Below are 12,163 nucleotides of genomic sequence, written 5' to 3' on the forward strand. Positions count from 1 at the left end.
TTTGTTTTCATTTGCATTTTACTTTTATTTATTTTTGCTTTAATAATGCATATTCCGTTCACTCAAAAGGTGCAAAGGACAGGAAGCAGGGGTTTAACTTGGCTGATGAAAAATCAAGCAGGGGTGACATTTCTAGTTCATGAACAACCTAAAACTAGGAGAACTTAAAAGTCACAGCTGGTACCAAAGAGCACGCCCAACTTCACAGCTGTCTCCTCTTAGGACCTTTGGTTAGGCGAGAGAAGCTTGTTAGACAGTGGCCTCTAGTAGACTTTGATAAGTGACTAAAAAAAATAAATGCATGTGTGTGTTTTTTAAATCATGGTAGCTGCATCACAAAAGCTCCAATCAAGAGGGTGGTAAAAAGAAGGCACAGATCATTGCAAATACCAGATTTTCTCTTTCTCTTTTTGTAAATATACCATCATATATAAGCTAAAATTTATCTTAGGGGGGTGGGGTTTGCTGGCAGGAGAAGGGACAGGTTGGACCTAAAATTGCATATGTAACAGACTCCTTGAGGGGGACACAGAGCGAGGCAGCTTTCCGCCTAAAGCAAAAGAATGGGATGCTCGCTCCGGACTATGTGTAATACAAACACTGGGGGAATCTGTGGCAAAACACGATTAAAAAAATCATAAAATTATAAAGCTTGTAAACGAAGACTCTAAAATTACATTTTATTAATGGAAAATATCATCAAAATAGTACCACTATGGACTAAACTGCCTGAGTTTTCGTTTCGCGTGAGATCTCATAGTAAAAAAGCCTTTAGCACAATTTGCTCTGTTTAAGTCACAACCAGTGCCAGACCCAGGACTATACCATGGGGAAGAGTCTCCTCTTGGATGGAATTTGTGTTGTGCTATCAAGACTTTTGTGCTAATCTTTGAAACAGGGACATGTTGAGGCAATTTTTCATCTTTTGGCACAAGGTTATTTTGGCTGGGGCGGAAAATTTGAGTCTTGGACTTGGGATGAATAATGCGACATTTCATTTATCAAGTATTCATTTTGATTGAAGAGCTTTCTTTATGTCATTAACTTCCATCTATAAAGGAAAAACAAGAGCCGAACAAAATCACAATGAATTGGCTGGTTGGATAAAAGCTGAAAGATAAGCAACCTGGTTGAGTGAAAGCAAATAATCAACCTGACAATTTGAAAGGGGAAATGGGTGAAATGACATCTGAATGAAGAGTTGATCATGATGCCAGAAATTGACATAAACCTAAAGAATAGGCACACCAACTCGAAGCACTAGGAAAGGGTGGATGTTTGAATTCTCAGGCTACCAGTATCCAAAATTTGTCAGAAGCAACGATACAACAATTATTCCAGTTTCTTGGCCAGAGGGTGGAGCAGGGTGTCCTGACACACTGGACCACTTGGCAGGTTTGGAAGGCAGCTGTGGTTGGGCCCAAGGGGGTGTCTATCAGCACCCGCAAAGTGATGACAAGCCATTACCTATCCTTTAAGCACCATGGATCCAAGTCACCACCAAGGGCCCCAACTGCATGAGAGCTGAAAGCCTACCATCTCCAACTCCTATACACTCTCTACCCTTTGGTAAAGGCTGAGTTAGATCAGAGAGAGGCTGGAGAGAGGGTGACAGAGCTCTGATGCCCTGCAGGACTGACACGGCTGTCAGGGAGAAGTAAAGGGATAAAGAGCAAGTGCCAAGTGTGGTCGGCTGTGGTCCTTGGGGTCCCAATGGCGGCACGACAGAAGCGCCAACGGGGTCTCCCTGGCGCCATATGCCCTCTGGCAGTTACGACAATGAGGCCTCTGAAAACTGAGGGGAACTTTTCACAGAGGAGATGTTTCAGATAAATTCCAAATGAGAAACCCAACTTGGGGCACGTTTGCTAATGCCTCCCTTCCCCAAGACTTCCTGGATCCCAGGAGAGGATGTGAAGGGAGGCTATATAGTTCTAAGAAAATTCTCACAGGAAGCGCATCGAAATTGGTAGAGAAGTAACTATCATTTCTTTTCTTTATTTTTTTTTACCATCTTTATTGGAGTATAATTGCTTTACAATGGTGTGTTAAGTTTCTGCCTTATAACAAAGTGAGTCAGCTATACATACACAAATATCCCCATATCTCCTTCCTCATTTATTTTCAAAATAAAGCCCGGACTCTGCTCCCACCCCCAACTGAGCCTCTCACGGGGTAACAGGACCCCAAGGGACCCACCTGCAACCGAAGCCGGATTTTCTTCTCTTCATCCAACTCTGACAGTAACTGCTTAATCTCTCGTCTGCAAAGCAAATGACAAAGTTAAACAAAAGCCTAGACTTCCCCAACAAGAGATATGAAGTCTCTTATCATTACAAAATCCATCTGATCCTTTTACAAAGAAAGTGTGGACAGAACATTACATTATATTTTCTTTGCACGGCTATTGCTTAAAGCCTGTTGCAGATGGAAAGGCCATTATTTCTGGGCTCCCCAAATATGTAGCCATCAAATAGTAGGTCTGAAATGACCTTTGAAATCCCTTAGTGCAAGTTTCTCCTAAAAGAAGATGGGGAAACTGAGGCCCAGAGAGGTGGCCTGACTTGCCCAATGACGACACTCCAGGTATCCAGGCTCATATTCGGTCATCTTCCCTCTAACTAGTCCTTTATTACAGAATCACTGGTCTTTACATGGACTTACATAATAATATTCATTGCAGACATTTTTACCACTCCATATATATTTCTTTTATTTTCACAGAGTTTTACATTACTGAAAGGTCAGTGGTATGTTTTCAGAGATTCTCACAAAATCGTGCAAATAGTAACACCTGAAAACTTGGAGGTAAAAGAACTGAACTAACGATATGGTAATCATGTCATAGAGAAAGTAGACACGAGTTAGAACACACAGTCCAGTGCCCTTCCCAACAGTAAACAATGAAGTAGAACAAAACTAATCATCTTGCAAACTCAGGCTCTACACTTAGGACACTGCAACCATCCTAACTCTGGTCAGAGAGCTGTGCTCCATTTTAGGGTATCAGACACTCCATTTTACGCATACATTTTTATAAACTGGACTGGAAAATCAAAAAACAAACACTGCAGAACCAGCACAATAAACAAGGTAGACGTTATGTAGCATTTGCTCACTTCAGATGAGCACCATGATGGTCCCTGAACTTGGGTCAGTGTCCCAGCACTGCTGTCAACACGTTGGGCTCTCTGACATTAACCACCTGTGCTGCGTTCCTGCATTTATTCAAGCACACGCTATGCTCCAGCAGTCCAGGTTGGGGAGTTAGCTGGGGAGGGAGGTGCGAAGAAAGTCACTAAGTCTTGAACTAGTAAAAAAGGGTACACGTCTACGAGGAGGGAGGAAGATGGGGGAGTTGATGGAGAAGAGCCAGGACAGAAGCAGGGAGGTGAGAACTGCATGTTTGGGGATGAGGGGAATCAGCACAGACTTGAGCCGAAGGCTGAAAGGAAAGTGACGTCAAGAGCTAAGGTGGGAGACTGGGGGGGACCCAGTGCTCCTGGGCATGAAGGCCAAGCTGAGGAAGGCTGTGAAGGGCAGGCCTTGGAGAGGGGCCACTGTGATGTCTGATTCAAGAAGATGTTGGCTGGGGAAGGACAACTGCAGCCATCCATGCCCGGGTTCACAGTGGAGAGAGGAACAATGGGGTGGAGTGGCCCCAAGGCACTGGCGATTCTGCACTCAAGACTCAGGCACAGGCCATTTCAGAAAAGTTCCGGGCACTTTTCAGAGCGAGGGCCCCAAGGGACGAAGCCCTGGATCCAGGAGTGTCTGACCCGTCTTGTTCAGGAGGCTGAGAACCAGGCAGGGGACACCTGTCGCCTGGACATGGAGGGGGCCTTTGGGTACCCAAAGCTATACTGTGCCGGGTCAGATACGAGCTGGGGACTTGGAGGAGTTAGCGGCAGCCTGTCTGGCCCCTCAAGACCCGCTCTAGTCCCATCCTGCGGTTCTGCATATTTATCTGATGAGCCTCTTCCAGGCAGGGGGTGAGTCCAAGAGGCCCCCAGTTCATATGACACCTCCAGCCTGAGTGGAGCAGAAGCGAATAGAGCCGCAGTACTCAAAGTGAGTTCCATGGACGCCTTGTCCTAGGATGTTCTGGGGAAATGGACTCCGTGATTAAGTACGTTTGGGAAACACTGCATACGTTATCCTCCATCTTCCCACGCACAGCGAAGGCTCTGAGCAGCTCTTCGGAGAAGAAAGTAACTTTGTTTAACCCAATTATTCCCCAAAGTACACAAAACACTTCAGGGCCCTCCAGCTGCAGGCGTCCTCCCGAAGGTGTGACTGCGGGTCTGTGGCCCCATTGCCCGCCACTGCCCCGGGCACCTCCCGATCTGGGTGGCCAGGCACCAGGAATGCACTGACCTGCCGGGCCGCTCCACGTGCCTGTGAACCTGCCCGTGCTGTGCCCTCTGCTGGGGTGCTCTGCTCTTGGCAATGCTAGGTCGGCTTTCGAAACCCTACTCAGGAAACACCTCGAGATGCCTACCCCGTTCCCTCCAGAAACAGCCAACGGATCCCTAAACTCTCTGCGCCTCCGTTTATTCAGATAAGTGCCTCCTGACTTCTAATCCCTTTACCATTATTTTTTAACTGCACACAGCATCCTGGGTGATATGCGTGTGATATTTATTTTGGCTTGCAGGTCCCTCTCCCCATCTAAGCGCCCCTTGAGGATCAGAGATGCGGAGTGCGTGTGTGCAGGCATGCACGGAGGCTGCTCGAGTCTCCTGGTGAGAACATCTTGCTGAGTGTCAAGCCTCAGTTTTAAAGAGTCCCTGCATCTTTTGCATACATTGTACCCCTAAATGCAAGCCAATTCCTTCATGGGGCAGCTAACTGAAGGAACTGCAATTTTTCTGGTGCTAGAAGAAAAGCTGGCTGTTGGGATTATTAAGAAGTGGTGCATGCACATACTGTGTCTTCTGGGGATTTGAAGATCTTTCTTTTTCGCAGCCTGCTGAGCACGTCCCTTGTAGCTGACTCCTCCCCCTATGCCCCGGCGCCAGCCCGTGTGCAGCTGGCCCAGTTTACACGTGGAGCTGAGCTAAATGAAGCTCCTCGGGTTCACACACCCACTCCCACCCCTGCTGCCACCATCCCCAGGGAGGCGGCCCATCCTCGGGGACAGGCTGGGACCCAAGGTGGCAGAACCAGGCCCTGACCCGGTGGAAAGCAACCCCTGGAGGCAGTTAAAGAAGGGGCCGCAGACACTCACTTCTGCTGGTCCTTCATGGTCTCGATGATGTTCCTCAGCTCCCGGACCTGTGTCCTCAGCTCCTCCACGGCCGCCTGGCTGCTGGCTGTAGGCTCCATCTTTGGTTTTCCTTCCGCGCCGAACAGAGACGGGGAGTTGGCTCTGTGTCCAACTGTTCCCAAAGAGGACGACAGGGGAGAGGGTGCTGCTGAGGACAGAGGGGCCGGCCCGCCACTGCCCGCAGCCATGGTCCCCGGCTTGGGCGGCAGCGATGCTTTGTTGTCGGACACCTGCGATGAGTGAGGACAGGGATTCAGGCTAGGGATTCGTGTGCTGCACCTCCCCGTCCTGTTTACTAAAACCCGCTATCTACGTCACTGTCCCCGCAGCCCTCCGTATACTCCACTCACTCATTCCTTCATCCACAAGCCCCCAAGGGCCTACTTGGTGCAGGCATCCCCTTATGAATTTTAAATTTGACCACCTTTCTGCACAGGTAGTTCCTGACTGGTTTAATGTACACATCCAGAGGCCCATGTACCCGCTAGGCTCTGCAAACCCTGAAGTGAGCAAAACATTTTCTTGGCCCTCAAGGAGCTTAGAACCCAGTGAGGTGCAGACAGACGGACCAACCAACACACTGCAGATGAGGGGGGAGCGTGCATGCAGGGAGGGAAGCACACAGAGCCACAGAAGTATATACAGAATACATATACAGAATATACAGAAGGGACCAAGCATCCCAGAGGGAGGGCATCAGGAAGGAGCCGACAGCCTCATCCTGGAGGAGGAGGACCAGGAGGTGGTCAGAAAAGAGTAAGCGGGGGGCGGGGGGTGGGGGAAGTTCTAGAGGAGGGAATGCGCTAGGAGAGGCCTGGAGACCCGAGAGTGAACTGCATTCACGGGAAGCCAGAACGTCAGGGGGGCAAGAGAGAGGTAGGGTGCACACAGGGGGCTTGCGGAAAGGGTTAAAAAGATTGCCTGCTGAGCTCAAGATCACTGTGGCTGCAGAAGGGCTGAAGGGCTGGTGGGTCTGGAGGTCTAGACAATTGCTAGGAGACTCTCATACAGTGAAAGCTAAAAACGGTGAGGGTCTGACTCAGGAAGCGGCCAAGAGGATAGAGAGAAGACAGCTTTGAGAGATGCGGCAATGGCAGGCTCATCCAACCAAGAGACGCAGTCCCTGCCCTCCCAGAGCAGACACCCCAAGGCCAGGAGGATGTGGTCCTGGACAGGCCCTAGCGGGTGAGGAGGAAGTACGGATCAAGGGCCATGGGTGGGGATGGAGGAAGGAGGCATTAAGGTTGACCCTTTCATGGGAGGAAGAACAGACTGAAGGCTCAAACAATGATCTCAGTTTTGGACACATGGAATTTTAGGAGCCGGAGGGATGGCCAAGGGGGAAGGCCAATGGGCAGAGCCAATGACTGAAAAAGTGAGTTGGGCCAGAGAAATCACCAGAGGAAGTGCAAGCCATGGGGGTGGATGACAAAGAATGAGAAGAGGCGCAATGATAGAACCTGCGGACGCCCCAAGTTGAAGAGGTGGAGGGAGAGGGGAGAGCCCTTGGGGACTGGGACAGAGTGCTGAGAGCGGGGATGGAGCCAGACCAGGAGAGGGCCTGGGTCATGGAAGTCCCCTGGAGGAGTTTCCAGAGGATGCTGAGAGGAAAATTAGGGGGGAGCCCATTTGGTGGAGCCAAGGGAGACTGAAATCTGATCAAGGCAGGTTAGCGCCTGCATGGGACGTGAGGGGCGTGGCCTGCAAGTTTAGAACTCTTTCCAAACACTCGGCTGAGGAAAGAAGATGGGAGAAAGGGAGAGAGTGTTCGTGGAGAAGCCTCAGGAGGAGACAGGATCAAGGAGGCGTTTTGTTTGCTTTCAAAGATGGGGGAGACCCTGAGCTGGAAGGTATCTTGAGGGTAAGAGCCAAGGCTGAAGATGGAGGAGGCAGGCAGGGGAAGCCTGATGGAGAAGTGTCCTGAGGGGGCATGGAGGGCACAGGGAACACAACGGTCATGGGTGGGGGGAACAGGGGCACACAGCAGGCCTAGGGGAGGCGGCAGCTGCAAGGAAAGGTGAGATCACAGGTGGGGTGCGGTGGATGGGGGCAGGTAGTAGACAGGACATTGGGGGGTGAAGCGGGGGAGGGGAGGGAGCTGAGGCTGCCGGCGCCCAGGGCGGGAGCCAAGATGGGGCTGGGTTGGCACAGTGAGGAGGCAAAGTCTGGATTCAGGCTGTGCTACAGGGAGAAACTGGGCAGAGTCAGCCAGAAGCAGATGGGCCATCATTCCCAGCCTTTCTGCTCGCCTTTTCTCTGCCAACTTATCATTGAGGAAAATCACTTTCTGCTGCCAGGGAGAGCGATCCACCATCCTGTGCTTATTGTTAGCAGGAGTCATAGTCAGAGGGGCGAGGGACTGACATTTACGGAGCGCTGGTTACATGCCGGACGCTGGCTGGACAACTGAAATGCGATTAGTTGGCACACAGGCTTGACGGAGCAGGAAACTGAGGCTTAGGGATGTGGCTGAGGAATTCCCCAAGTCTCACAGCTCATAAGCGGCAGAACTGAGATTCAATTCCCTCCCCATCAGCTGGACCCTCAAGCCTGGTACCGTGACCGTGGCTGCCTGAGTCTGAAGATTCATGCTCTCCTGACCTGATTTCCTTCGCTTCTTTTCTATTCCCGGGTTCATACTTTTCCCCATTTCCCACCTTGCATTCTCACGCACCTCCCGCAGCCCACCGATGTCCTCACACTGTCTGACTTCAGGCACTTTTTGAATCAACGCTTCTCTCTGCATTTCCTACGTGACTCGCTCTCCTGTCCCATTTCAGCTAACAGGCACTTGTTATAAGCCCTCACAGACTATAGGCCACCAAATGTCCTGATCAAATTAGTTCAGGTGGAATTTCTAGAAGCAATAAACAACAAGACATGACAACTCCAGGCAAGTGAAATAGGCTAATGGGATAGAACAGTGCAAATCAGAAACGTGATGAGCCACTGCCCGCCAATAGATGTCACTATAGAGACACCCTAGGGACGTCGGAGAGGCTGCAACTATAGGCATTCCTATGGTCACCAGAAAAAACGGATCTAAATCCAATTTCTGTAAATGGAAGCCTTTTATAAAGGAAGACTGCTTCAGTTCTGTGAATAATTACAATCGATCTGTTTTATAGGATCATATTTTTGCTGACTATATCAGATTTTTAAGAAAAGCTATACATGTAAATTCTTAAATCTATCAGAAGAAAATTCCACATCACCTTTGATTTCTTTGTGTGAATTCGTGCTTCGAGTGCTTTAAAAATGACTTCCATTTTCTGCTTTTAGACAGAAGGCAGCTGCTAATGTTTACAGAAAATAATTCCAATTGATTGGGTTCTCTTAGCACGAGAAAATGGAATTTTAAAATCTTACTTCACAATCATAGGACGAACAGAACTTGTACAGGGTCCCCTTCAGAAGCCACATGCAGTTGCTAAACAATGTGTTCTTTGTTCCTCACAAGTCAATAATAAAAGAGCTATACCATCCCCTGGGCGGGCAATGAAATTAATGTTTTTAAACATTTTAAACATTAAAATGACTATAAATTTATCCTAATAAATGAATCCAAATGAGCTTTTCTTTAAGAAATCCCATTAGTTATTCAAATTCATGAACTGCCAACCATAATTTGTGACACCACCAGATTTGAACATAAAAGTCACAATCTGTGGGCAGAGGGCACAGCATTTAATATATTTAATGTAGTCTTTCTAGACACCTCTAGGTTTTTAAAGTTGTTTTGGTTCTTGTGATGGTGGTGGTGGTGGTGGTGGTGGTGGTGTGCGAGGGCATTGTGTGTGTGTGTGTGTGTTTGACGGTATGAAGAGGAGATCAAACCACAAGAGAAAACATGGGATTCTCCCCAGTTTTGGAGACTGTCACATTCCTTAGGGATTTTGATTACCAAAGTAATCACTGTCACCAAAGAATAATAAAAACTTGTGTTGCCTGTTGCAATGGACTGAATGTTTGTGTCCTTCCAAAATTCATATGTGAAAATCCTAACCCCCGCTGTGATGGTATTGGGAGATAGGACCTTTGGAAGGTGATTAGGTCATGAGGGTGGAGCTGTCATGAACGGGGTTAGTGCCCTTCAAAAAGGGACCCCAGAGAGCTCTCTCACCCTATTTCCTCCATGTGAGGACACAATGAGAAGTTGGCAGTCTACAACCCCGAAGAGATCCCTCATCAGAACCTGACCATGCTGGCACCCTGATCTTGGGCGTCCAGCCACGAGAAATGTGAGAAATAAACTTCTATTGTTTATAAGTCACCCAATCTATGGCGCTTCATTTTAGCAGCCCCACATGACTAAGACATCTGTTTATCCTTGTTTGCTTTATAACTCATCATCAGAGCATACACGTAAAGGTAGGGATCCCGTGCTGTCGGGACACCCTCGCCATGGCTGGCCACTCACTTGGGATATGGTAACAGTCTTTGAAGTTTTCTTTGACGCGTCCACTCCTCTGTGTGCAAGCGAAACGTGTTCTTCTTTATCTTCTTCAGGACTTGGGGAGTCAAAGATATCAGGGCTTGAAAGGGAAGACTGGATAAAGCCAAAAGAAAATGCTCTTGTCAGAATTACACCTTAGCTGACATAGCTTTTGTTAGCATAATGCAGTGTGCCTTTCAAAGCACTTGACACTTCTATTTTGTTTGTCTCCTCATTATAACCATGAGGCAGAAAGTGTGCTATTATCTGTGTGCTAGAGAGAGTGGCAGAACTGGGACTAAGATTTCCTAGACTAGGGATCTTTCTTTCTATGGGATCCTTCCACTGATGCCCGTTGGTCATTTCATCCATGTGAGCATCTGTCATCCATCTTTTCCTGCTCAGAGCCTCTCTCTTTTTTGTAAACGTTTGCTGCCGTGTGCCAAGCACTCAGCTTGGTACTGAACTTAACAGTGACATGCCAGACATGGTCCCTGCTCTCACAGGGTTGACAGTCCAGTGCGGAAGGACACACAGGTGGAGAGGAAGCTGCCTCTAACCTGCCTCTCCTCCATTCCCTCCTGATCCTTTTCCAGAACCACCAGGTCTATTGCATAGTGAAGTGTCTAAAAGGACTTGTCTGAGAGGAAACCATTTCTGGGGGCAAAGGATCACTACCCCTGAGGATCAGTGACCAGCATTTCTGCAGCCCCAGAGAACAGCCCTGCCTGCCAGCACAGCAAGCTCAGGTCTAATTTGGTGCCTGCTGCTAAAACGCTGCCCTCATTGTTGTGGACAATCATTATCCATTTTGGATTCCATCTTTGCTAAGGCGTACTTACAGAATGGCAGCATCTCTTGGTAAAATATGGGGATAACACTCCTACTCTTTCTGCCTCGCTGTGAAGATCAAAAGCTGGATGAATGTAAACCAATTCACTGGAATCACTTGGTCAAAAATGATTACTGTACTAGAATGTCCGTATTTTAGAACAAAGCAGAGGAAAATAAGAGTTCCTGTGGCAAGGAATCTTTTTAAACGAAGAATCTTCCAGAGATATCTTTAGGTGAGCTCATATTCAGCCTTACCTCTATGCCTTCTATCCCTGTGGTGGGAAAATAGTCATATTTCGAATCACCACTTGGCACCATTATAGAAAAAAATCACACTTACAAACACTGTTTGTTTTCTTCTGTTTACTTACTAAGCAATACATATAGGGAAGTTTAAAGCAATGTTTTAAAATGAAAAGGTCTTGTTTGTTAATCTTCATTTAATCTGAAAATCCAATTACCTAGAATAACACCCGCCTCCAACCAAGCTTTCTTTTAATCTAAGCTTAACTACCTTACAATGCCTGTATCCTTTCATTTTGAGATTTTATTCCAAAAGACAGTTTCCTCCTCCATAACCTATGATTCATGAGCTGCCAATCAAAGCTTGCTCTTTGAATTTGATAAACATAAACAGCTCAAACTAGGTTGAGAGGCCCCAGGATGGGGAGTCATGACTAATGTATTTCCTCGATCGTTCCCTTCAATGGCCTTTTAGGAATATGTCCATATCCACCAATCCCATTTTGCTATGAAAAACCTACAGGTGCTAACAGGAAGAAGAGTAAACATGAATTCAATGTACATATCCATATGGGGATGGATAGGAATGAAGGGAAGCGAGTATAGTAATTATACTTCTTTAAAGCACAAATGTATCCTGTTGTTTTAAGTCCACAAGTAAAATTGTTCCATATCAAATGTCAAACTTTGAGCCACCGTTGCCATAAGCTTCCTGCGGTCAGGGACCATGTACCTCTTATTCCCAGTTGCAGCCTTCGTACCTGGCACAGAGCTTAGCCTATAGGAGATGCCCATCAGTATTTGTTGAATGAGTGAATGAATCAATGTGTGATCTAAAAGTGCAGAGAAGATGAGATGCCTTTACCAGGTCTCCCCCAAATATATACAAACTCTCAGACATGGGATGTAGGGACCAAGGGTGGGATGGGGGGTGGTAATTCAAATTTCTCTGTATTTAATTCTGATGCATCAAGGCCCTCTAGATCTTGAAAAGTTAGGAAGGATTTGGAGGGGAAACAAAAATGATGAAGGATTTATAGAGAAGATATGGGAGGTAGGATTAAAAATTTAAATACAGAGATACTAAGAAGCAATTAAATAGGCTATGCGTTTATGAGGTGTTTGGGAGGGTGTGGAGAGGTGAGAGGGAAAGGGGAAAGAAGGTGGTATTGACACAGTACTCTATATAAGAGTGAAAAAGTAAGCCACTGTTTCAAGTCTTTCTCCCCCAAAGATGGCAATACACAGATATGTTTCCTACAAAGAGGAAAAATAGGACGACTCAAACCACACTTCCAGAGCCAGTGGATATGAGAGAAGAGGTTCAAAGGAAGTGGCATTCTTTTTCTTCTAAATGATGACCCCTTAGGTAGAATTAGTAG

General features: G+C 47.3%; 1 protein-coding gene across 4 annotated transcripts in view; it reads right to left on the bottom strand.

Moving 5' to 3' along the window:
* Positions 1 to 12,163, bottom strand: part of SH3KBP1 (SH3 domain containing kinase binding protein 1) — a 336,298-nt gene continuing 324,135 nt past the window's right edge. For all 4 annotated transcript variants that reach the window (XM_068533267.1, XM_068533269.1, XM_068533268.1 and 1 more), the window contains 4 exons: positions 9,690 to 9,818; positions 5,231 to 5,499; positions 2,200 to 2,263; positions 1 to 1,051 (listed from right to left, as the gene is read on the bottom strand). In XM_068533267.1, the coding sequence (XP_068389368.1) occupies positions 1,010 to 1,051; positions 2,200 to 2,263; positions 5,231 to 5,499; positions 9,690 to 9,818 (504 nt within the window). In that variant the 3' untranslated portion in view covers positions 1 to 1,009. The remainder of the gene's footprint in view (positions 1,052 to 2,199; positions 2,264 to 5,230; positions 5,500 to 9,689; positions 9,819 to 12,163) is intronic.

This window comes from Eschrichtius robustus, chromosome X (genome assembly GCF_028021215.1).
Source record: "Eschrichtius robustus isolate mEscRob2 chromosome X, mEscRob2.pri, whole genome shotgun sequence".
Taxonomy (NCBI): domain Eukaryota; kingdom Metazoa; phylum Chordata; class Mammalia; order Artiodactyla; family Eschrichtiidae; genus Eschrichtius; species Eschrichtius robustus.